This window comes from Arachis stenosperma, chromosome 10 (genome assembly GCF_014773155.1).
Source record: "Arachis stenosperma cultivar V10309 chromosome 10, arast.V10309.gnm1.PFL2, whole genome shotgun sequence".
Lineage (NCBI taxonomy): Eukaryota > Viridiplantae > Streptophyta > Magnoliopsida > Fabales > Fabaceae > Arachis > Arachis stenosperma.
Window position 1 is genome coordinate 129,415,432 of NC_080386.1, and position 27,533 is coordinate 129,442,964.

General features: G+C 31.5%; 2 protein-coding genes across 2 annotated transcripts; both read left to right on the forward strand.

The window, feature by feature from the left end:
* The first annotated feature begins 738 nt into the window (after positions 1-738).
* Positions 739-4,765, forward strand: LOC130957365 (omega-amidase, chloroplastic). Its single transcript, XM_057884229.1, has 10 exons — positions 739-1,014; positions 1,101-1,217; positions 1,539-1,763; positions 1,993-2,086; positions 2,354-2,428; positions 2,655-2,733; positions 3,148-3,163; positions 3,952-4,032; positions 4,374-4,456; positions 4,548-4,765. The coding sequence occupies exons 1-10, from the start codon at positions 784-786 to the stop codon at positions 4,624-4,626; spliced, it is 1,080 nt and encodes a 359-aa protein (XP_057740212.1). The 5' UTR covers positions 739-783; the 3' UTR covers positions 4,627-4,765.
* Positions 4,766-18,300: 13,535 nt separating this feature from the next.
* Positions 18,301-22,740, forward strand: LOC130955644 (proline dehydrogenase 2, mitochondrial-like). The gene is made up of 4 exons (XM_057882559.1): positions 18,301-19,011; positions 21,421-22,066; positions 22,167-22,407; positions 22,538-22,740. The coding sequence occupies exons 1-4, from the start codon at positions 18,427-18,429 to the stop codon at positions 22,575-22,577; spliced, it is 1,512 nt and encodes a 503-aa protein (XP_057738542.1). The 5' UTR covers positions 18,301-18,426; the 3' UTR covers positions 22,578-22,740.
* The last annotated feature ends 4,793 nt before the right edge of the window (positions 22,741-27,533 follow it).

A 27,533-nucleotide genomic window follows, 5' to 3' on the forward strand; every position in this document is an offset into this window, starting at 1 on the left:
TTCTCTTATCATTGTTTATGTTTAGTGTTTATTTTGTTGTTTGGTCTTGGGATTCACATTTTCTTTGTGAAATTCGATTTTGTGGAAATGAAATTTTTTTATTTGTTTTTTTTTTGTTACTAAACTTCTTTTTAGGATTGTACTATTGTTAAATTCTGTTTTTTATTGGTGTTTTTAGGCTGAAATTGAAAATTATTTTTGGAATTAGAGATTTATTCTAGTTGATTAAATATTTTCAATAGCTCAAAGTTGATTAGTTCCACCACCGCAACCTCTATCTTCACCAACCATCATGCCGGTGACATCAAATATTGCCGTTTGAACCACTGTCACTACACTCCATAGAAAGGGGATATATATAAATATTTTGGGATTAGAGTTTGTTATTTAGAGATTAATTTGATCAATTTTATAAAAATATTATGCTGGCTACCAATTAGGATGTAGAGGGATGTGCCAACATGTAATTTAATGTGCTACGTCTGCTTCCCTTAACGCCGTCAACGTAGAAAGTGACGAAAGAACTAACGGGACTAAATTAAAATCTTTCGAAAATAAATTTGATTAAAAAAAATTTTAAGAATTAAATTAGAGATTGCGTAATTTTTAAGTGACTAATATGATCATTTACTCGTTAATTTACTCTATTTTATATTTTTTTTTATGGAAGTACGAAACGACGTCGTTGGTGTTGTGTCCACCTAGCTTCAAAGTTGGAAGATGAGATTGACGATGGAGAAAGCAAGGGTTTGGATTCGCAGAAGAGAATAATAATAATAATTGATGATCAGAAACAGGTTGATAATGAAAGCATTAGCATCATTATCATCATCAACACTCTCACTACGTTGCTGCAGCTACAATAACAAGCCTTCACTCAATCTCAACTCTCTCTTCGTCACTCGCCGCAGATTCCACTCTTCACCGCCGATTTCAATGGCTTCTGCTTCCGTCAACAACGAACGTGCCCGTGCTCCACCCGCCATTCCCTTCCCCCCTCCCCCTCTCTCCAAGGCAACTTCACTCTCTCTCTCTCTCTCTCTCTCTCTCTCTCTCTCTCTCTCTCTCTCTCTCTCTCTCTCACTTGTTTCTCCTTTCAGTTCAAGATCGGGCTGTGCCAGCTGTCTGTAACCGCCGACAAGGAGAAGAACATCGCCCACGCCCGCCAAGCCATTCAAGACGCCGCCTCTAAGGGTGCTCAGCTTGTTCTCCTCCCAGTCAGTTCCTCCTTCCCGGATACGGATTATCTTGTTTCAATTGAACTCTAAATAATTAACTTATCGCATTATTTCTACTCTTATAGAACAATAAAGTTCCAGAAATACTTGTATAATCTTACTATCTTAGTTATATTTAAGGTGAATTTCAAAAACTTATTTATGTCTAAAATTTAATGTATTCATTATTAGGCCTATCACTCGATAATGCATGACAGAGGAAGTTTACCCTCCAGTTTTTGAGTAATTGCCTTTCGAATTTTATTCTCTTCCTTCAATTTTGCTCAGTCATTTTGTGTGTTTGTTGTGGTGTTGTCTCAGGAAATTTGGAACAGTCCTTATTCCAATGACAGTTTCCCTGTGTATGCTGAGGATATTGACGCCGGTGGCGATGCCTCTCCTTCTACTGCCATGCTCTCTGATCTCGCCCGTCTCCTCAAGATCACCATTATTGGTGGTTCTATACCTGAACGTTCTGGGGGAAACTTGTATAATACATGTTGCGTATTCGGCACTGATGGAAAGCTTAAAGCCAAGCACCGCAAGGTTGGGTCATCTACAATGTTGGAATGTGCATAGGGATCTTGTTCTTAATGCTTGGTTCACATGAATTTGTGCTTTGGATGTTTGATGTTCTTGTGCCTCCCAAAATAATTCAATCCTTTTTTTTCTTGGATATTTGACTTTCATAATTGATCTTGATGGTGGTGGTACTTGAACTATTTTCTTGCATTTGCTTTGTTGTGCAAATTTTGACATGCTGGCATCAATGCAGATACACCTTTTCGACATGGACATTCCCGGGAAGATTACCTTTATGGAGTCAAAAACTCTTACTGCTGGGGAGACTCCAACAATTGTAGACACAGGTCTAATATATCCTCTGGTTACATATCTAAGCACATTTTCTCTGGTTCTACCTCCATCATAACGTCGCAGTCTTTATTGCTATTTTGTTTGTCATTATGTAGATAAGAAATTCATGTTCAGAGCCTGAACCTTATAATAATATTGACTATGGTGGAGAAGTATAGTTGTTAACTCGTTAACTTGGTTCTGTTCAATTAACCTCTAGGATGTTTCCTTGCAATGAAATTTGTCCACAAAGCTGTAACAAAGTTACTTGATTCGTGCAGAGGTTGGGCGCATTGGCATAGGCATCTGTTATGATATACGTTTTCCTGAACTAGCAATGATATATGCAGCAAGAGGTCTGTCATTTCCATTATTTTGCTTGATACCAATTATTTCTTCTTGACTTGCAATTGGTTGTCAATGATTTGACTTCTCCAAGAGTTTTTTTTTTTCAATGCTTTCTAAGGCTTATTAGCATATCGAATTGTCAATTTTGTTTGCTTGGGGAAGAGAGCGAGTGGAAATTTCTTCTCTTGTTCCTAAGTTTGCGGATATTTTTACAGTATCAACTTTTGATTTTAGGAGCTCACTTGCTATGCTATCCTGGGGCATTTAATATGACAACTGGGCCGTTGCATTGGGAGCTATTGCAAAGGGCAAGGTAGGTGGCTCTTTTATTTAACTTTTACTTTATAGTTGCTGTAACTATCTAGCATGTTATTCATTAGTGAAAAATGTGTAATCCAGTTACTGTCTTGAAGCAACTTCCTCAATAAACATGACTGTTCAATGTTATTTTTAACTCTGGCTAATTTTATTAGATTGGACTAATATTTTAATGAACCATATATATCATTTGTAATTGAAATCATAGACAACCATCACCTTTGACCCCGGTAAGAACTAGAAAATACTTAATAGTTAGGAATTTTATGCAAGAGGCATGCCTCTCACATTATTTTTTGTCTTCAAACTCTTCCTTGTCTGCGGCACTGCAAACATTCTTAACTCATTTATTAATTAAGTAGTGTCTTATTTTTATTCTGTTGTTAATCTATGATTTTTTTTTTCTCAGGGCTACAGATAATCAGGTAATGACCCCTTATTTGAAACTTCGGCAGAGTTTTACTTCAAGTATATTTTAAGTTAAAGTATGTTAAATATGAAAATCATCAATTGTTTTGATAGCTGCACCAAATAAGGATCTTAGTAGCTTTAAGTTGGGAGAAATTCACACTATGAGTAAGTAATCAGTCAAATTCTTCTAATAAGAAAAACTACAAGATCCTTAACCTCTATACGAGGATGAATGTGTGATGAGTTTTAGAAAGCTGATGCTGCTTTACATTGCTAATCCGATATTGCTACCTAGATTGATTGTCTAGAGATGAGCAATGTGTCGGGGAAACTTCAACATCCTTTTGCATCTCAAAAGGAAGTAACAGAATAATATAGGATTTGAGTGAAATGATTTGTCTCACCTTTTCAATTTTGTTTGTGTGTGTGTGTGTGTGTGTGTAGATTGGTGTTACTATTTTATTGTTGCAATTGGTGGATTGATGCCTGTTGATTGTACTATTAAACCAGGTTACAGGTTTTTTTTTTTGTATTTATGCCTATCACATTTTGAATGACCCCCCTCCTCCTCTTTTCCCTCTTCTTCCTTCTTCTTCTCCTCCTCCTCCTCCAAAGATCAAGTTCCTTATATCCATTCCTTTGGACTTTAAGACTTATAGACCTATTTATTTATTAGTATTTTGGAAGGAAAAAAAATGTCCATGATCTGAGAATTGAAAAAAAAAAAAAATGATTTGGAAGTTGTTAAGCTGTGAGTTTGAGGAGACTAGTGAATCCTTAACTTCAAATTCGTTACATACAGTTATATGTGGCAACCTGTTCACCTGCTCGGGATACTGGATCTGGTTATGTAGCTTGGGGCCACTCCACTCTTATTGGACCAGTAAGTGGATCTTTTATGTTAAGCTTTCTTTGGATAGGGCCAAAAAACATGTTCTGATTTCATTTGGAAGCTGGTATTAGCATATTTTAAGAGAAAAACTACATTTTTGTCCCTGAAACATGGAAGGTGTAATAAATTCTTCCCTAAATTAGAAAATCAATACAATTTACAGCTTCATTGATCAAAGAACCTACAGTTCTGATGTATATCTAGCTTTATTTGATCTTTGAGTTTCAAATACCAGCGGAAATATCTTTCCTTAAAAATTATCAACAAAGATTCTAAACCATATTTGAGTGTATATTATTATTGTACTTACATGGAACATGTAAATGTGACAGTGGGGGGAAGTTCTGGCTACTACAGAACATGAGGAAGCAATCATCATAGGAGAAATTGATTATTCAATATTAGAGCAGAGAAGGTTTTCTTTTCTTCACACTACACACGTGTCTTGCACAAGTTGCAGTCATAATCATGATTAATATGTCTGATGTTGTGATTTAATTATTCAGGACACATCTTCCTGTGACTAAGCAGCGACGAGGTGATCTATACCAATTGGTGGATTTTCAAAGGCTGAATAGCCATTAATGGCGCAGGACTTTGTATGATTGGGAGATATACATGTCTTATTTGAAGCTTTTATGTAGCATCCAACAACCATCTCTCTTGTTTTGGTTTATCATACCCTATTTATTGCTAAGTGTGAATGCTCAAACCTTAAAGAGAAGGGATGAAATAAAGGAATGTAATAAACAACTGTGAGGCGTTGATAGAAACAAGAGGGTAAACTGCAGAAAAGGCACAAAGGATATATTATATGTCATTAATGAAAATAAATCACCACCAGAATCCATCTCATATAAAAAAATTTCAGGTTAATATATGATCTGATTTAAAACAGATATATGAAAGGAGAGAATCAAGCAAGTAATCAAAGGCTTGAGATTTTATTTCCAAATATAATCCATACCGATTGATTACTGCACTCTCTCTCTCACATTCTATTGTTATAGCAAAACAACCATAAACATTATTCTGTCACCATATCCGGCACACTTTTCGAGAAGTCCTCACCCATTCCTTACAGAGTCTCCGTTGTTACTGTCGAAATCTGCCATTCTACCAGTTCCTTCAACTGGTCCTTCACTGTCTCCGGCAACAACACCTTCAGCGCTTTCTCCGACGGTTCATCCTCCAGCTCCTACTCCCAGCCATCAGAACCATACTTTAACACTGGCTCCGGTGGCTCATTCTCTGTCTCTAAAGAGTTGTCGCGCCAGGTGCAGAATAGAATGTTCCAGCACCTGCACCAGTTGCAGCGCCACATGCAGAAGAGGGTAGAGTTTCAGGATGTTTGGGTGCTTATTGTTGTGAAAGTTTGTGATTTGAAAAAGAAGTGATGGTGGTGGAGTTGAGGTTAAAGATATGAAAATAATTTGTTGAGGTTAAAGATATGGTGAAAATAATTTGAAAATTTTATTAAAAGTCAACAAAAAAATTAGGATTTAGGTATTTTTGGCACATTAAACTTCTTTTTCATGAGTATAACATTAGTTTTCTTGTTTGATAAGTTTTTTTTGTCGGCGTTTATAAAATTAATGGATAGAAATAGTTGTTTTACCTTTATTATATTTTAGGAACAGGTTGTCCGAAAATGGATCTTTTCCAATTTTTTTAACACTTAAGGAAATAAAGTGTGATCTTTCACACTTAATTCTATAAGTGGAACGAAAAATAAATATGAAAGAGATAATAATAAAGAGTTAAATTTAATATTAGATACCATCGAGTTTTTTTCCACGGGAGAGGATCCACTCCCGTGTAGCCCCTGCCCATCTGCTTCTAGCCTTAGGTAATCTACAACTAGAACTCCAGAAGGGGGAGTTGTGGTTGGCGTATTACTTCTTTTCTTAATGGTTCTTTTTTTCAGTGACTGTGCCCACTAGTTTTTGACAATGATCAGAACATCACACGGGCCTACAGATAGGCCTAAAACAACCAAACACTATATTCAGAAAAAAATGATGTGACAATGTTTTTCCCAGACCGAAAAATGAAGGAAAAGAGAAAAAAAGGCCCCTGAGGGATTGTATTTCTTAAATTATTGGCAATTCCCAAGTCTAAAAAACAAAAATATTGGCAATTCCGTCTCAAATATAATAATAAAAAAATTATATTAAATATATATTAAAATCAATTATTAATATAAAATATATATTAAAATATAAAATATATATTAAAAATTTATTAAATTATATATATTTATATATAAATATATTATGATTAATTTTAATAATTGATTTTAATGTATAAATAATATTTTTTTAATAAAAATTTGAGAGGCTTATTTTTTCTTTGAGCTGGAATTATAATTCCGATAGTTGTCTTATGTTGTTATTTCTTGCTTATCTTTTTTGTATTAAATAAGATCAATGTGAGTAAATGTAAGGTATCCGGTTTGAAAGTACGGTGTCTGCAAACTTGCTTGATCTATATGTACAAATTTTTATCTTATTATTATTATTATTATTTTCTTAATGTTCTTGTCATTTGTACTTTTTTATCTTTGATCAATGAATTCAGCTCTTTAGTCCGAAACAAGTCTTTTTCAAAGGAAAATATTAAATAAATAATTTTTATGAAATTTATTTTAATAAATAATATAAAGAAGTATTATATGTGCATTTAATTATATGAATTTAATTTTGGTGCATTGTTAGTGTAAAATAGTTTTACATATGCATCTAATTATATAACGTTACATCAATAAAAATAATTACCTTTCACATTGACTGCTTAAATGGTTATTTAGAAAAACAAATATAATTGTACGACTGTATAAAATATTTTACACTGTTAGTGCATCAAAATTAAACTCTAATTATATACCGTTATATAAACAAAAATAGTCATTTTTTTACCGTCAATATGTGAATAGTCATCTAAAAATAGATATGACTAAACAACTCTATAAAATAATTTCAAAAATATTATGTGTATAAAAATCACTCACCAAATTAGTTACCATGTTATTTCATCAATAAATCTCCAAATCATAAATAAAATTAAGCATATAAATAATATAATATAAATATTATTAAGAAGACTTAACATATAAAATGTTATGATAAATTAATTTGTATAGAATAAAAATAATAAAATTTATAATAAAAAATTATAAAAACTTAAATAAATAAAAATAAAATAAAAAATAGAAGAGATAGAGTACAATAATAAATACTAGTATTTTATAATTTATAAAAAAAAAGTAGAAAAATATTACGGAATAGAAGAGTAAGTGATAAAAAAATAATAAAATTATCTTTTAACATATATGATTTTTTTACAATAAATTAAATAAGTTATAAAATAAAAAATAAGTAAAATAAAAAAAAGGAATGACATTGTGTTTTTTTTCAATAAGTTAGAAAAATATCCACGACCATATGATAATGAACATATAACTATTAGATAATATATTCCAAAAAAATACAAATAGAAATATTTGATTTGATATTAAAATAAAAATATAAACCATGATAAAAACCTAAAATTTAAAATCAGGGCAATTCACCTAAATAAATGGTTTCATCTTTAAAATTACGCAAATGCATTGTTTTCAAAACGAAAACGTAAATACATTGTTTCACATATCTATGGAAACCGCTACTGACAATAGCGGTTTACAGAAACACAGAATCCGCTACTGCCAACTGCGGATTATGTTGAGTTGTGGCAGTATAGAAACCGCTGTTGTCTGTCGCAGTTTCTGCATAATTATGATTGGTCATAAACCGCTACTACCAGTAGCGGTTTATGTGCATTGGGCACGTGTGTAAATCGCTAGAGGCAGCAGCGGTTTACATTGAGTATGAAAACAAATAGTAAAACTAATCTTTATCTAAAAAATAATTACAAAACAAATAATTAATGGTATATACTATTTAAAAAATAATTACAAAACAAATAATTAATGGTATATACCATTAATTATTTGTTTTGTAATTATTTTTAAGATAAAGATTAGTTTTACTATTTGTTTTCATACTCAATGTAAACCGCTGCTGCCTCTAGCGGTTTACATACGTGTCTCACTGGTAGTAGCGGTTTATGACTAATCATAATCATGCAGAAATCGCAACAGCAGTTTTCATGCTGCTACAACTCAACGTAATCCACGGCTGGCAGCAGCTGATTCTGTATTTCTGAAAATCGCTACTGCCAGTAACGATTTCCATAGATATGTGAAACAATGTATTTGCGTCTTTGTTTTAAAAACAATGCATTTACGTAATTTTAAAGGTAAAACAATTTATTTAGGTGAATTGCCCTTAAAATCAAGAGAAAAATATTTTGCAACTATTCAAATATTAACATGACGGATAAGTCAAACCAAATAACATATATTATATAATAAATTAATTATAATTATTTGACTCAATAAAATATGTTAGATACTTAAAAATATCTTATAAATATCTCATATAACAATCATAATATTTTAAAAAATCATTAATTAAAATATATAAGACCAAAAAATTAGTACAAATTAAAATAAAATTAATTTATTTATTGCAGTCAAATCAACTAATCAATATACTTGGTTAGATAGAGTTAATGTGATCAAATAAATTATTAATTAATTAACACATTTAAATAAAACCAAATAAAATAAATCAAAATATACTTTAAAAACATGTCATATCAACTTCACAAAAAGAAAGGGCTAATAAATAGTACTAACCAACGAAATAATCATATTTATTACAAGGTGAAATATATGGTAAAGATGTTGTTTTAAAGATGTGATATGTGGCAAAATCTGAACCACTCATTCTAAAACCACACTTTTAATTGAAAACCGTTGCCCTTTTCAAAGAAAAGCGTCACCTTATGGAAAAAACTAGTAAATTAGAAGATTTAAGAGAAGAAATAATTAATCTATCAAAATTAATAGATCAAAAACTAATGATTTTAACTAATGTCAATTGAAATGACACCGAATTCTTAAAATCAATACAAAATGATTTTTCTCAAAATCTTTATTTTACTATAAGTTTTATTGAAGGACTTCAAAAGCCCGAAAAAACTTATATTTCACATGGAGTCTCTAAAAAATGTTATCAGGGAGATAATTATCCCCACCTCCATCATACTTTTAATCCACAATTAAATTCTATAATAGATATGCTTGAAGAAATATTAGTTTCTCTAAAATTTCAGAAAAATAAAGAAAAGGAAGAACCTAATATGATAAATAAAATTGAACAGATACTTGATAAACATTTCCAAAAAGAAATTCCTAAAAAAGAAGAAGTCCAAAATAAAATCGATACAACAAATCTAAAGATTAGACCACCTCTAAAATTATGAATATTGATGAAAAATTAGAAGAAGTTACAATGCTTTTTAAACAATTAAAAATGGCTCAAGAAGATAATCTTATGGAACAAGGTTTTCAGATTAAAGAAGAACCAGATTTTTCTGAAAGAGAAGAATATGTTTTAGACTATTCTAGTGATGAAGAACCAGTACATCCAGTACAAGTAAAGGATGAAGCTGGAACATCTGGGAATAATAATCAAACCCAATTTAAATGGGAAACAGGTTTTGAAAATTATGCTTTCAAAAAAGGTTTTATAAGCAAAAATTCGAAATATACTAAAATACCATCAAATACATTCCTAAAATTCAAGAGCTAGAAGGAGAAAAAATGCTTGACCTAGATTGCAAAAAGAACGAAAAAGAAATTTTCGAAGATTGGATGAACTCTTTTCTGTTAGAAGCTTATACAAACCCAAAATTAAATGAATTATCTGAAATGGATATTTGGAACTTCATAGGTTTCCACACTAAAGGAACCATAAGAAATTATATGTTATCAATAGATAATAAAATAATAGAAGAATTAGCTGAAAAAACAACAGCTTATGATAAAATAGCACACATAATGAGGGTTCTATACAAAGAATTTTTTGGAAAAAATGTCATAAATTATAGAACCGAAATTTCTGAAAAAGAGTATTTAGAAGCAAAAAATCACTTGGCCAATATTCAAATATTCGATCTATGCTATATAGAATCCTATATTTGTGAATATAGAATACATTATTATAAATTAAAAGAAGAAGATAAAAATCATTATCTTAACATGTATATCACAAAACTTCCATATCCTGCTAATGAAATTATTATGGGAAGATTTATAAGAGAAATAAATAATAAAACAATTGAAAATAATTTCGGTGGAGCAACATCTGCAATAAGAGAGGAAATAAAAGAACGCTGTATGCAGGAAGCTACTCAGAAAAGATTTAATAATATAATTAGAATTTGTTGTCAAGATAACGAAGAAATTCCTCAAAAATATGGTTCCAATAAAAATATTCGGAAATACCATCCTTATAAAAATATCCAAAGAAAAAGAAAATATCATTTTAGAAAAAGAAAATATTATCCAAATTGGAGAAAAAAGAGATATTTTAGGGAAAGAAGTATCAATAAAAAATAAAAGAACTATTGCCCAAATAAAAAAGAAAACTGTAAATGTTGGTATTGTCAAGAAGAAGGACATTATGCAAATGAATGTCCAAAAAAGAAGGATAAAAAAGACCTAACTAAACAACTAGAAGTCGCAAAAACTTGTTTTATGGAACCTTTAGAAGAATCTGATGATGAACTAAAATATATTTTTGAATATGTCTCAGAAACAGACTCAGAGACAAACTCAGGAACTGAGTAATAGCGCTACATTTATTACTGTAAAAATTACAGAAAAATTTATTAATGCCTTCATAGACACAGGGGCAACAAAATGTTTTGCAAGTTCAAATATAAAACTTAACTGGAAAAAATTAAAAAATCCACTAAGAATTAGAATAGCCGATAAATCTATACACAAAATTAATTTTAAAGCAGAAATGATTGAAGTCTTCATTCAAAATTACAGATTCATCATTCCAGCTATATATAAATTAGAATCTGGAATAGATTTAATTATAGGAAATAATTTCCTTAAACTTTATCACCCTTTTATCCAAGAATTAACATATATAGTTCTAAAAGCCCCATATGATTCCTCTCTAAATCAAAGGGCAAAATTAATAAAAATCCCAACTACTACTATAAACGAAATTCTAAAATTTAAAATATTTTCTATTCTAGAAGAATGTTATTTGAACCTATATTTTCAGATAAAAACTCCAAAAAATGACCTTGAAATTAAAATAGAAGAACTTTTAAATAAAGTTTGTGCTGAAAATCCTTTAGATATTAAAAATACAAACAAAGAATTAATAAGTATTAAGCTAAAAGTTCCTACAAGGGAAATAAATGTTCCAAATAGAATCCCCTATTCAGCTCGAGATAAGGAAGAATTTTCATCCGAATGTAAGGATCTTTTGGATAAAGGAATTATAAGACTAAGTAAAAGCCCTCATGCGGCCCCAGCCTTCTATGTTGAAAACAATAACGAAATTAAAAGAGGAAAACGAAGAATGGTTATTAATTATAAAAAAATGAATGAAGCAACCATAGGAGATGCTCATAAGCTCCCAAGAAAGGATTCTATTCTAGAAAAAATCAAAGGAGCAACTTGGTTTTCATCGCTCGATGCAAAATCAGGATATTGGCAACTTCGTTTAGACGAAGAAACAAAGAAATTAACTGCCTTTACTTGTCCAACAAAAGAATCAACAGGAGTTTTACTCTACGAATGGAATGTCCTACCATTTGGACTAAAACAAGCTCCAGGTATTTATCAGAGATTTATGGAAGAAAATTTAAAAGATTTAAATGATTTTGTTCTAGTTTACATTGATGATATACTAATCTTTACAAAATAAGATAAAGAAGATCATCTTCAAAAATTACTAATTGTCTTAGAAAGATGTAAGGAAAAAGGTTTAGTCCTCAGTAAAAAGAAAGCTAAGATAGCAAAACAAGAAATAGAATTTCTTGGATTAATTCTATCTACTGAAGGGAAGTTAAAACTTCAACCAAATGTATTAGAAAAAGTAGATTTATTTCCTGATAAAATGAAAGATAGAAAACAATTACAAAGATTTTTAGGATGCATAAATTATATTTCTGATCAAGGATTTTTAAAGAATATAACAGACTATACTAAAAACTTATTTTCAAAAATAAGTATAAAAAAGAGTTGGAAATGGGAAGAAAAGGATAGCCTGCAGATTCAAAAAATTAAAGAACTTTGTAAAAATCTTCCAGAACTTTATATTCCGGAAGAAGATGACTATTTAATAGTAGAAACAGATGCTTCAGACAAGACCTGGTCAGGCTGTCTAAAAGCTAAAAAAGCTGAAAAAAGCTTGAACAAAGAAAAAGAATCACTAGATTCTAAACATTCCTCAAAGGAATTACTATGCAGATATATTTCTGGAACATTTACACCAACAGAACAGAGGTATACTACCCATGAAAAAGAAACTCTAGCAGCAATAAAAACTATTAAGAAATGGAGGATTGATCTACTTCCAAGGGAATTTACATTACGAACAGACTCAAGTTATTTAACAGGTTTTATTAGATATAATTTACAATCCGACTATAATCAGGGTTGTCTAGTAAGATGGCAAATGTTTCTATTACAATATCCGATAAAAATCGAGTATATTAAAGGAAATAAAAATATTATTGCAGATACATTGACAAGAGAATGGAGTTCATTGTCAACACAATGAATCAAGAAATCCAGAAGCTTGAACAAGAGCTTGAAAGGTGCAATCATTGCCACCAGCTAAGAACTAAAATTCAATCTATCAAGAAGGTCATGGAAGCCATGAAAGTTCCCCAGCAAGCAACATTACCTGCTCCAATACCAATGCTCGCAACACCATCAGAGTTCAGCCAGCTAAGCGTGGTGGACCAGCCACAAAACCCAAAACCAATTTTTTCTGAAAAAATCCCTGAAAATAAAACTCTGGCAGAAATAGTTAAAAAATCAACTCAGAATAAAAAATATTATGTCATATATAATGGCCCAATGAAAGGAGTTTACGATGATTGGGCTAAAGCAGCCCCATTCACCCATCAGCCCAAAACTATTCACAAAGGAGGATTCTTGACAATAGAAGAGGCAAAAGAATCCCTCAGAGAATATGAAGTGCTCCATCCAGAGCAAATTCTAAAAAGAGCAGAAAAAGCTCCAGTACAAATCCAAAGAACAGCCCAAACCCAAAGGACTGGACTAATGAAAAATATTCCCACAAGAGCCGAAATAAATGACAAGAAAAGGGTCTGTAGATCAAACTGTAGAGAAACCTTAAATCTGGTTCTAAATTGGACTCTAGACAAAAGAGCAATATTGGGATATTATCCCATTAACAAAGAACAGCTAACAAAGCTGGTAATCTTCCCAGAGGCTTCACCCTCTGATACATATCAGTTTTTCCAATACGGATTAATTGATACAATCCTAATTTTTGACAATTTAAATATCATTAAAGAATTTCCTGCAGGTTTTATAGATGCAGTGAAAAAATTCAAAAATATGATTGATGCAAGAGAACCAAGAGATATATCCCTAAAATTTACAAGTAGTCAGCCAATCTTCAATGAAGAAGGAGAATGTTTGATCCCAGCATTTCAAGTAATTTTCATGTCAGTCTTCCCAGGAGATTTTCAACCAATAGAACAAGTTCAAGATCTATCAATTTATAGCGACGAAGGAAGATTGGCCAGTACATTGGCAAGAGTCTTCGAGAGAGCCCAAAAATAAACAAAGAATCCAGAACAAGAATAAACTACAAAAGTAGAAACACTCTAATTGTTTCTAGTAAGAAAAACCAAATTGAATCAAGAGAGATGAGACTTCTAGTGGATTTTGAATCAGCATTTTACAACTTTTCTGGATTACTGGAAAAACTTCCTGACGGGATAAGGAGGAATCTATGCCATTTACTAAAAGACAAAGAAGACCATAGGTGCCAGCTGTGCGCCTCAGAAATGTCTGAAGAAAGCAACAATGCTGAAGACCCCACCCACATGGGAAAAGAAGAGGATGAGACATCTGAGTCATCCATCAACATTATTGTTGAATGATGTAAGAGCTTTCGTCACAAGGCACTAATAATGTAGTTGGTGCGAATTATTGCTCAATGACGTAAGCAATGACGTCATAAGAAGGGTAAGGATGGGATTTGTCCATCAAACCCAACCATTATAAATAGAGTGCTAAGTTATTTGATAGAGATATCAGAAATCAGAAAGCAGGAAGCTTAGAGTACTCACAGGCCAGGAGGGCAAAGAGGAAGTAGCTGAGGCGATTCTGGAGTCTGATCCATTAGAAAAATAATTCTAAGATATTCCCCTCTGGAATTAGTTTGTAAAATCTCCCCTCTGGAGAACAAAACACATATTGTAAAATAGCAATAAATAAAGAAGTTTATTCTCCAGAAAGGTACATCTTTATCCCAATCTTTTTAAGTTATGAATTACTTAGAAGATATAGAAATAACTGAAGAATCTGATTACTATAAGCTAACTGCTTTACTTGATAATGAAAAACAAGCTATTTTAAAAACGGAATTAGATCTTAAACCTAACGATAATTTTAATAAACAAAATCCTCTAAAAGAAATCTTTAATAGAAAAAATATAATATATTATGGAAAAATTCAGATCGAAACTCCAATAAAAATACAATCCGCAAATGGAGAACTTGAAATAGCTCTGATAAATGAACAAGATGTAAATAAACAAATTGGAAAAATTAAAGATCAACAAAAAAGATCTAAAATTGGATGGATTCATATTAGTACCATTCAAGTTTTAGTTAAATCCACATACATGAAAGGAATCAATTCTCCAATAAGTCTGGCAATCTGTGATAAAAGAATCACTAATCCTAGAGATCAAATAATTGGAATAATCCATGGTAACTTGGCAAATGTAAATGTTAAATTCAATGCTCATATTGGATACGCTATTCCTCTATCAACCGAAAATCTCGGCAGATCCTTAAGTCTGGCTTATAAATTCCATAAGATAGATTTAATGGAACAAAATGATGAACCTTTTTCTATCACATATGCAATTAATTATGCGCTGACAAATAGTCATCATAGTATAGACTTCAAAGATAAAGAAAGAATTTATGTTGATGAACTATTTCAAAAGTTTGTAAAAACAGAAATTCCAAGAAATAAGGCTATTGAAAGCCCAGTTTTGTTATTAAAACAACCGTCAAGAAATTTATTTTCATCATCTAGTTTTAGAATAAGAGAATCTAAAATTAACAGCCCTCTAAGTCTATCTCATTTAAAAATTGAAGAAAAAGATTCTGAAATAAAGGAATTAACAAAAAGAATTGAAAAGTTGAATGAAACTTTAAATAATAAATTATGACGATAAATAAAGAAGAAATATACGTGTCTTATCAAGATAAGAAACAAGAACTCTTTGAAAGAGAAAATCATTTGAAATATTTAAAGTTTTCTGAAATAAACCAAAGAGCTTTCAAAACTTTAGTATTATCTTATAACAATCTGAAAAAAGAAGTCGAAGAATTAGAAAAAATAATAGAATCTTTAGAAAATAACAATGAAGCTATGGCAGAAGATGCAGAAATTCTAATATGAAAGATTTTCAAAAAAGTCTTATTTCTTTAAAAACAATTAAAAGGAATATGAAAACAAGAATAATGGCTATATCTATAAAAATAAGAAATTTGACAACTGAATCTTCAGATTTAGAAACAGAAATCAAGAAGGTAAACAAAAAGATATTTAGAACAAGAAAATTAATACAACGTTTTAAAACTAAAAAATCAGTCAAAAATTTAAAAGAAAATATTAAGAATAAACAAATTTATCGTGCTCGAAGATTGCATTATCTTCACATACAAAATATGATTGCATTACAAGTTTTTGAATCAAGAATACATGTTCAAAATATTCAAGTAATACAACCTCTACAGGATGAACCCCTAGAACAAGTACAAATTGAATCTGAACAAGAATTACAAGTATAAAATGCCTGGTTTAGCAAATCAAACGATATAAGAATTAAAAAAAGATTTAGATTTTCAGAAAAGTCAAAAAAGATATTATGAAGTAAGATTACAGAATAGTAACATTTACACAAGAAATAGAGAAGAAGTGGAACAATTCTGTAAAAATTGTATAGAAAGCATATCAAGAGAAATAGAAAATTTGTTAAAAGAAATAGAAAATTTTAATAATGCAAATCCAACCCAAGAAAAATATTTCAAAAATATGCATGAAAATTGGTATCAGAGCCAAGTTAACGATTAAGGATAACATTTTTTTCTTTAAAGCAACGCTTTTTAGTGACACGCTTTTTTGCCATACAGTAGTAGGCACCTTATTACAACCATAAAAAAGGTAATTAAAACAAATTATACTAAGCTAAATATAATTAAAAAGAAACTATCTCATCATGAATGACTCCATCTAAAACTGTTATTTTCCAGCTCAAAAGTTCAAAAAAGAGTTTGACATTTTGCATAGACCCAGAATCTCAGAGATTCTATTGACCGTACCATTCAAATTAACTTGAACAAAACCATTCAGAATCTTGTCTTTCTATTTATAGCTTACAATAACACATAACCGATAACGATAACTATTAACTAATAGTCTAAAACTCACAATCTAGTTGTAATTATTTTAATTATTTATTTTTCTTGGTGGATCTTGTTTCTTTGAATTCAAATAAAAAAACATGTCATAATAAGATAGAAGCCGGGCTTAGGTGACGGCAAGAATCACGATCCATCTCGAAATAAAGAATTTAAAGACTTTTATGGTTGTAACGTAGAAGGTTACGTGGATCCACGCATGCATTCATAGCCTTGAATTCTTGAATTGGATCCCACCGACCCAAGTATCCAACTCATGTATGCGTGGAATTGGACAACACACGTTACATAATTGATAATTGGTAAAAATGGTGGTCTTCTTGTAATTAAAACACACTGCCTCAGATTCAAGACTCATCCCCACGCGTCAACGTAGCACCTACCACTAATTCTTATCTAATCCCCCAAAATTTCTCCATGTCTCAACACATTTTTTGCTTCCTTTTACCCATTCCCATTCCCATTCCTTAACACTTAACTACACGTTTTTACACCTCAATGCATACTCATTACTCAACATCACTCCCTTTTTCATACTTTACTTAATATGGTTATGACGGTTATGATGCAACAATTTAAGGTGTGTTTCCAAAATAATACTACATCCTTCATAACTTTAGTATAATTATTTAAGTAAGTCCCTAAAATACCATGAGTTTAATTTTAGGCCTAATTTAGTAAATTTTTTATTTTTTAAAAGTAGCGTGTAAATCCTAACTTTTAAAAAATATTTTTTTTAAAATTATAATATGTATGTTCAATAAATTAAATTAAATTAAAAATAATTTTTAATAAGTACAATTAATAATAAATGTATTTAGTAAATGACTTTTAACATTTTTAAATACTATAAAATATAAGAATTAAATTTAGATATTAATTAATATATTTTTTTGGTGACAGATATTAATTAATATATGAGGTTATATTAAATTTTTTAATTTTGATAAATATAAATTAATTTTAAAAAGTTCTCGTTTAAGTATTTTTAAAAATACCATTAATTTTTAAAAATTGTAAGCATAATCATATAAACTTTTTAATTTACTAAACATAAAACAAAATACTTATCTTTTAAAAAACACAAACATCTATTCGAAAAACTTTACTAAATTAAATTTTATATATTAAAAATGTCTTATAAAATGTTCATTGTTTGTTATAGCTATTTATATGATAATATAAAAAGTTATTATTTTTACTAATGTAATATTATATAATTGAATATATGTAGAACATTATTTTATATTAATAATACAATAAAATTAAATTAAAAAATAAACTGATTTATTATACACCAAACATGATTGATTAAAAAAAATATTTGCAAAAAAGTAAGTTTTACATACACTATTGCCGAATTACACATACAGTTTTGAAATTAGAAAGCGACCCGTTTAAAAGTATAGAATTAGAAAAGAGTCCAATGAATAAAAGAAAAACTAAGAGAAAGGACTTACCCAAAATTAAAAAAAGAGAATTAAAACAAATTGACCACTCTAATCTCTAATCTAATCTAATCTTATCCCACACCAGCATGCACAACACTTGCCCAATGTTGTGCTGTACTTTTCCTTCCTTGACCTAACAATTGGCGCCTATAAATCCCCCTCTTACTTCACTCACAAAAACATCACATTTACATTCACATAGAGAAAGAGAAAAAAAAAAAAAACTACCAAGAACTCACACTGTCTGTCACATAGACGTGTTCAGTTCTTGGAAAAGAAACGAAGAAAGAAACAAAGAATTTATTTAACCGTTTGATGGCAACTAGGGTTATCCCATCAAGGATCCTAAGGAAAATCCGTTACAACAGAGCCACAACCACAACGGCCACAGCCACAAAACCGCTCGCCGCAACGCCAGTTTTCGAAAGGACCGAGCACAAGCCGCCGTCTTCAGCTGCCTCCGCCGCAACTATCGCGGCTCCCTCGTCGGTCGACACCGATTACATACCGAGGAGGACGTTGGATTTGGAGGACACAGAGAAGCTCTTCTCGTCGGTGTCTACATGGCGGCTGCTGCGTTCGTCGGCGGTTTTACACGCGACGGCGGTGGGGCCCATGGTTGACGTGGGAATGCGGGTGATGCGATCGAGGTTTGTTGAGAGGGAAGGGTTGGTTAAGGATGCGGTTATGGGAGCGGTTAGGACCACGTTCTTTGAGCACTTCTGCGCCGGCGAAGATGCCGCCGAGGCTGGGAGGAAGATAAGGTCGCTGAATGAGGCGGGTTTAAGAGGGATGCTTGTTTATGGTGTTGAAGATGCGCACGATAACCATGGCTGTAACCGTAACCTTAACGGCTTCCTTCACACCGTTGATGTTAGCAGATCCCTTCCTATGTCTTCTGTAAGTTATTTTCTCTTTCTTTTTATTTTATTTTCTCGCTTTGAATTTTCGTTACGATTTTCTTATCTTAAATAAATAATAATTAATTCGTTTTTGACGAGGAAACAAATAGTTTGATTTCGATACTTAACAGTTATTTGTTACTTTGTTATTTTATTCAAAATATTGTTTGGCTTTTATAATGGAGTCATGTCAATAGAGTTTTCTTAATTATTAGAATTTGTTTAAAATATAAAAATAAAATTATTTTTACAAAGAAATTTATATACTCTGTTTTCATTGATTATATATATTTTAAATGAATTAAATACTGGTAGTAACAAAAGTTGAAAATTAAAGGTGGAATACATGGATAGTAAATTGTAACAATTATGTTAAGTATATATTAAAAATAAGAGTAAATTATCGTTTTTGTCCTTAACGTTTGGGGTAAGTCCCAAAGTTATCCCTAACGTTTCAATCGTCCTATTTAAGTCCCTAACGTTTCAAAATTGACTCAATGTTGTCCTGCCGTTAGGGATCCGTTAATAGAATTAACGGCGGGACAAAATTGAGACAATTTTAAAACGTTGGGGACAAAAACAATACATAGAAATAAATTTTAATTTTATCCTTCAATAATATTAATTTTTACTGTACATAATATTCAATCATTTTTTAAATTACAGTTAATCACATTACTTTTATTTTAAATAAATTAATTTTGTTATAATTTTATTCTTAAAGTAATGTAATTTTTTTATAAATAAATAAATTTTACACTTTCATTCTAAATAATGTAATTTTACTTTCATTATTTAATCACATTACTTATAATTTTTTTAATAATTTTACACTTTCATTCTAAATAAATTAATTTTTTTATAATTTTACATTTAAAGTAATGTAATTTTTTTTATAAATAAATAATTTTTACACTTTCATTCTAAATAATATAATTTTACTTTCATTACTTAATCACATTACTTATATTTTTTTTTAATTTTACACTTTCATTCTAAATAAATAAATTTTTTATAATTTTATGCTTAAGTATTGTAATTCTTTTATAAATAAATAAATTTTATACTTTCATTCTAAATAATGTAATTTTACTTTCATTACTTAATCACATTACTTATATTTTTTTTATAATTTTACACTTTCATTCAAAATAAATTAATTTTTTTATACTTTTACTCTTTCATTCTAAATAATGTAATTTTACTTTCATTACTCAATCACATTACTTATATTTTTTTTTTATAATTTTACACTTTCATTCTATTCATATTACATTATTTATTTAGAATAAAAGTGTAAAATTTATTTATTTATAAAAAAAATACATTACTTTAAGTATAAAATAAAAAAAAATTATTTAGAATAAAAGTGATGTGATTAAGTGTAAATGTGATTAAAAATAATTGAATACTATGTATAGTAAAAAATTATTATTATTGAAGAATAAAATTAAAATTTATTTCTATGTATCATTTTTGTCCCCAACGTTTTCGTCCTATTTAAGTCCCTAACGTTTCAAAATCGTTTCAATTTTGTCCCGCCGTCAATTTTATTAACGGATCCTTAATGGTAGGACAACATTGAGTCAATTTTGAAACGTTGGGGACTTAAATATGACGATTGAAACGTTAGGGACAACTTTGAGACTTACCCCAAACGTTGGGGACAAAAACGATACTTTACTCTAAAAATAAATTAATTTTTTTAGCTAATTTTAGTAGATATAAATAATATTTTTGAAATTGTGAATCATATTAATTTTAGCATTTAATGTACCTAAGAAATTTAAAGCACTAACTTCACGCATGGAAATTTGCGTTTTTAATTACTAACTGGAAACTTTGAAATTTTAATTTTAATTTTAATTTGGATTTATAGATCTCTTTGAATTCATTTCGGTTTCAGTTTGCATGTTAAGTTGTTAACTATCGTGTGACACTTAGCACTGTGGATCCCTCATCATGCGATGTGGATCCATGCAAATTTTCCAATAGGACATGTGGAGCACGGGTTTGGTATTCTGTATTCGGGTCGGGAGTCCGGATTTTGGTCCCGGGTTGGGGGTAGTTACGGTGCGGCGTGGCTTGTTTGGTTGTGTGTCAGCAAATGAAATTGCAAGTGGGTGTGATTGTGACACCATGCAATGGTACACAACAATTTTGGAAAATGCCAGTTAAGGGTTAAGGTTAATGCTAGCTAGCTTCTTGTCTTGTTTCTTCATCCGTGAGTGGTACTGTCCTTTTGCTTGGTCCCACCCAACACAAGGACATTGAGCTCTGCCAATTTGGCACTATTCAAATTGGAATCTGTTCTAATTTGATTTGATTCTGTCATGTCACCTTGCTACAAATGTATATATTGCATTCTTAAAATTATTTCTTAATTGATCGTTTTTTATTTTAATAGGTGAGTTTTGTGATTGTGAAAATCACTGCAATTTGTCCCATGAGCCTGCTAGAGAGAATCAGTGACCTTCTAAGATGGCAACAGAAAGATCCTTCATTCAATTTGCCATGGAAGCGAGATTCCTTGCCAATTTTCGCTGAATCAAGCCCTTTGTACCACACCCAGAAGAAACCAGAGCCACTTACCCTTGAAGAGGAGCGTGATCTTGAACTTGCAACCCAGAGACTTGTTGAACTCTGCCAGAAATGTGTGCAGGCCAATATTCCTCTCTTGGTTGATGCCGAACACACCACGGTTCAGCCGGCGATCGATTACTTCACGTATTCCTCTGCCATTGTTCATAACAAGGATGACAATCCCATCGTGTTTGGAACAATTCAGACTTACTTGAAAGACTCCAAGGAGAGGCTCTTGCTGGCATTGAAGGCAGCAGACAAAATGGGAGTCCCAATGGGGTTCAAATTGGTGAGGGGTGCTTACATGTCCATGGAGAGCAAGATAGCTGAATCTTTCGGCTTCGAATCGCCCATTCATGACACCATTGAGGACACACACAAGTGTTTCAATGATTGCTCCTCTTTTCTTCTGGAGAAGGTTGCTGATGGTCCTGGATCACTTGTTCTTGCAACACATAATGTCGAATCAGGTACTTGAATTGAATGTTTTAACTTTTAAATAAGTCTTTACTCGTAAGAAAAGATACATAAATGGTTATATCTCTAACGCATTATTTGCAATGTTATTAGGCAAATTGGCTGCCGCGAAAGCGCACGAATTAGGGATGGGAAAAGTGCACCACAAGCTGGAATTCGCGCAGCTGTGTGGAATGTCGGAGTCGCTTTCATTTGGTTTGAGCAATGCAGGGTTTCAGGTTAGCAAGTACTTGCCATTCGGGCCGGTGGACAAGGTCATGCCTTACCTCTTGAGAAGGGCTGAAGAAAATAGAGGGCTCTTGGCTGCTTCAGGATTTGATAGGCAACTCATGAGGTACATTGAAATTTTCAATTATAGATACTTATCATTCGAAAAGTTGTCTTCTGATAAACACGATAGTTAAGAACAGTTAGATGATATTAATTTTTTAAGTGACAATAATCATTGTTTTTTTGTGTAACAGAAAGGAGATTGGTAGGAGGCTAAAAGCTGCTGTTTTTTAGAGACGTTTAGTGGCATTCAATTCTGTGGGATGAGAACGGAATTCGCTAAACATTGTACAAATTAGAGAGTTCTGTTTTTCTGAGAGAATTGTATTTACACATTCACTGCCTATGGTTTCGCTTCACAAGTTGAAATTTCAAATAATATCATCACTGTTTAATATACTACTGTTCCTTACATTTTTTCTCTTCTTTCATTTTTAAGATAATAAAAGTCATAGATGAATGATAAAATTGATGGGGACATGTATGTAACATTATGCGGATATTGCGCTATCAGAAAATGCAAGTGGGTTAATGTTTAAGGCCTATCACAGAACAAATATTAGGTGATGAATGATCTCTTTTCTAACTAATATTAAAATTTAATATAACAAATATGTTTATGATGATGAAACCTAACTTGTTCTTAACTGAAAACGTTTAAAATGTTTGAAAATATCCTGTGACTTTAATTGTAAAAATTATAATTGGTGTAATGTCAAATAAAGTAGAATAATATATCTGTTAGAATATAAAATATCAATTTTGCTATGGAAGTGTTTTTGTGGATGTGTCTAATAAAAATGTTTTTTTTATAACTGTGCCTAATAAAAGTGTCTTTATATATATTTTCTGGATATCTTTTTATACATGTGTTTAAAATATAATAATTAATTATTATTAACAATAAATTAGTAAATAATATATTGGCATCCTATATTTTTCATAAAATATATTTATACATAAATTTATAATAATTAATCTAATAGTTAATTTTTAACATACACCTCATATTTTTAAAAACAAAACCAAACATGATTAATTTCGAATAGAAAGATTAGCAAGTCTGCCACAAGCTCTGATTTTTGTTTGCTTTTAACGATGGTTTTTTTTTTATGAAAATGAGATGACTGATATACTAAATATTATAATTTTTTATATTTTTTAATATTATAAAAGGTATATTTTTGGAGACTGTATTATAAAAGGTATATAAATTAGAGAGTCTAATTTTTGTATCTTAAATTTTTTAATTCTTTTAAAATAGAAATTAGATGATCTGATTTTAGAAATTAAAAGATCCGATTTTTGTATCATAAAAATTGGATAGTCTAATTTTTGTATCTCTTAAAAATAAAAAAAAAATCGAAAAATTTGCAATTTCTTTATCCCAAATTAAAAAACGGTGTCACATTTAAAATTAATACTTTAACCATCCATAATCTAACAAAATTTAACAAAATACTATTGTCAACCCATATCAAAAATAAAAATATTTATTTAATGATAAGCACTGAATAAATCTCTCACAAATTAGCAATACATGTAGGTTTCAGTGTTTCACTACTATACTAGAATGAATTGAACTATAGCCAATCAATTTTAGCATGAAAAACAAGTCGCACATTATTCTGTTAGAATTTATTTCTGATTTGAGCAAATTAAACATATCTTAAATTTGGTAATGTTGGTGGTCCCAATATATAATGTGGTAGCTAGCTTTCTTCCATAAATTCTCAAATGGGAGTAAAATATTTGAATAGGTGGGGCGTGAACACTGAACACGAATCTCCATACCATGAAGCTTCCAGATTTCATGCATAGTCAGTGCTGATGAAGCAACTCTATTATTTTCTTCACAAAATCTTTACAAACGTTTTCTTTTTCTTAAAAGAATAAATAAATTAAAATAAAGCAAAAGGATAGGACAAATAAACGTGACAAATCCACAGGTTCAAAGTAATGCAGTCATTGTTAATTACATATAACATTTCTATAAGGGAAAAAAATAGATGTAATAAGTATTTTTTTTAGTTAATAATCAAATCGTTCTTAAAAATATTTCGATTTCTATTTTTGTTCTCAAAAAAATAAATTACTCAATTTATCCCTGAAAGATAACGAACTTAGTCGTGTTAATTCTTCCATCATCTCCTTCTGCTTTTATAGGAAAATTTCTTATGAGATATTCTATCAGACATCTTATATGCATCATGCTTAACTCATTAGACCTTATCTTATGGTGAAATCCTAAGACTTTAGACAAAGAATTTTTTTTTGCATATTCTTTTAGCATGGTATGATAAAGTATACCGAACTTGTTATGATCGTCGACGGTGTCAAAGACATATGAGACTTTAGAGATGCTGTTGCGCTTGCAGAACAAGTGCTAGTGGTAGAAGTCGTTCTTGAGGACAAGGAAAAAGAATTGGCAGAGTTCGGTGAGAGAGTTGCAGATCCCTAAGAGTCGAAAAAATCGCCTAGCCACAAGCGATGAGAAGAGCAAGCATCTGAATAAATGGCGCAGAGTGTGGCACGATATCCAATAAAAAAAGAGCAAGCATCAGAATGGAATCTTGAGCGCTGTGGTGATGAAGGCCAGTGGGACGGTGCTGCGGTGGTTATGGAGTTTCAGAGAAGAATGACATCCGATCCCTGGTTATTCAACTGCACATTCACCTTCATCACACGCCTAATAATATAAAGGAATTACAACGCGTAGAAGTGAAGCGAAGACGGGACAACTTTGAAGGTCACACCAGCGTCATCGCCGACAGTAGCAGAGTCATCGGTGGCAGAAGCAGAGTCAATAGCAGCGGGAACAGAGGCTCAAGAAACTCTGTTCGGTTGCAGAGTGTGATGGTGAGGCAGAGGAGTTGCTCCACACAAGAGAGGGAAACTCAGAAAATGTGAGATAATAAAGAGAGGCAAAAAGTGTGATTTCATTATTTTAAATTGATATATATACACTCAATGTGAGCCATACATTTGATAATTGCCTTACTGAATTCCTTACACTACTCTAACTAATTCTGATGTTAATTTACTAAATGGGACAGCTTGTTATACATGCTGCCAAACTATCGATCTACTCTACTATAATCTGGCTACATCCCCCTGCAAGTTGGGGGTGTAAAAATTAATCAGACCCAACTTGACTTCACAAGACAAGAAAGGATTAGGTGCTAGAGGCTTAGTCAAAATATCAGCAACCTGATTTGCTAATGAAACAGGGAGCAGTTTCAAAGTGCCTTTTTGGACCTTCTCTCTCACAGTGTGGCAGTCAATCTCGATGTGTTTTGTTCATTTGTGAAACACAGGATTGGCTGCGATATGTAGTGCAGACTGGTTGTCACAGTACAGGGTAATTGGCTTCAGAGGTGTTGCGCAAAAATCTCGACGAAGGAAAGAAAGCCAGATACCTTCACATATGGCGAGCGCCATTGGTCGATACCCCGCTTCCGCAGAGGAGCGCGCAACAGTTTGTTGTTTCTTGCATCGCCATGACACCAGGGACTTGCCAAGAAAAAAACAAAATCCAGACACAGACCGGTGAGTATCGGGACAAGCTCCCCAATATGAGTCAGAGAATGCTATCAAGTTGAGGTGGTCTGAAGCTAAGAATAGAACACCTTTGACTGGAGCACCTTTGAGATACCTCAAGACATGGAGTGCTGCCTTGAAGTGGGTATCAGTTGCACAATCCAGGTATTGACTTAGCTTACTTATTGCAAAACATATGTTCGGACGAGTATTTGTCAAATAGATCAGCCGCCCAATCAGTCTTCTGTATGCAGAAACATTCTGCAATTGATTCCCTAACAACTTTGACAATTTTGTGGTGTAATCCATAGGTGTGGTGACTGATTTTGCATCTTGTAGTCCAAATTTCTCAAGGAAGTCCAATGTGTATTTTCTTTGATACATTGCTATGTCTCTGTGGCTTCTAGCGAACTCGAGCCCTAAGAAGAATTTTAATTCCCCAAGATCCTTGATTTTAAACTTGTCATCAAGCAAGTATTTCACTCTCTCAATATCTCTAAGATCATTCCCGCCTAAAATCAAGTCGTCCACGTACACAAGGATGCAAGTGAATGATGCAGCTGTGGACTTAGTAAACAAACAACTATCGACCTTGGACTGAGAGTAACCAAACTGAATGAGCACGCAACATAATTTCTGGTGCCATTGGTGGTTGGTTTGTTTGAGGCCGTACAAAGGGCATTTTAGTTTGCAGATAGAACCAGGTGGGACTTAAAGACCTAAGGGTGGCTTCATGTACACTTCTTCGAGCAAGTCACCGTGTAAGAACGCAGTATTGACATCGAGCTAATGCACAAATTAGTTTCTAGTTGAAACAATGGTGAGCAAGACTCTCAAAGTAGTTAGCTTAATCACAAGACTAAACATATCGAAAAAATTGAACCCAGCAATTTAGGTGAATCCCTTTGCCACCAATCTGGCTTTATATCGCTCAACTTCACCATTAGACTTAAATTTAGCCTTAAAGACCTATTTATAACTAATCGCTTGGACAAACTATCAATCTACTCTACTATAATCTGGTTACAGAGTCATCGACAGTCAACGGAAGTAGAGTCGTCGGCAACGACAGAACCGACTGTAACCAAGATAATAACGACAGAGCCGTTGTTAGGAAAGAAAAATTCGTACAATGTTTCACCATGAAAGAGTAAGAGAAGACGATCATCAATCTGATAGAGAACTATTTTTTCGAATTTGGACTTGACTTGATTCCATGCTTTGACCCAAAAAATATGTAATTTAACATAATCAATTTATTTTTAATATATATTTATATTTTAATTTGTATTTTATATTAATTACTTATTTTAGTAACTGATTTTGATATATACATAAGATAATCGATTATATAATAATAATTAGTCATGTCCCCGTCAGTACAGTAAAATGGTTACCTCTTAATTAATAAATTAAATGGTTAAACTTCACATCATCATCATTCGCATGAAAATGCAATTTATCTCTTTTCACGTGTCTACTTCACTCTTTTCACATTGATTAATAAATGGTGAGAATATTCTTATCATTATTTTCATGCATTTGTTGTGACCTTCATTTTGGGAAATGATTGTTCCCCCACTTGATATATATTAACCAATAATAATTCTTCATTTTAAAAAAACATGTCACGTCCACTTCCCCCTTCAA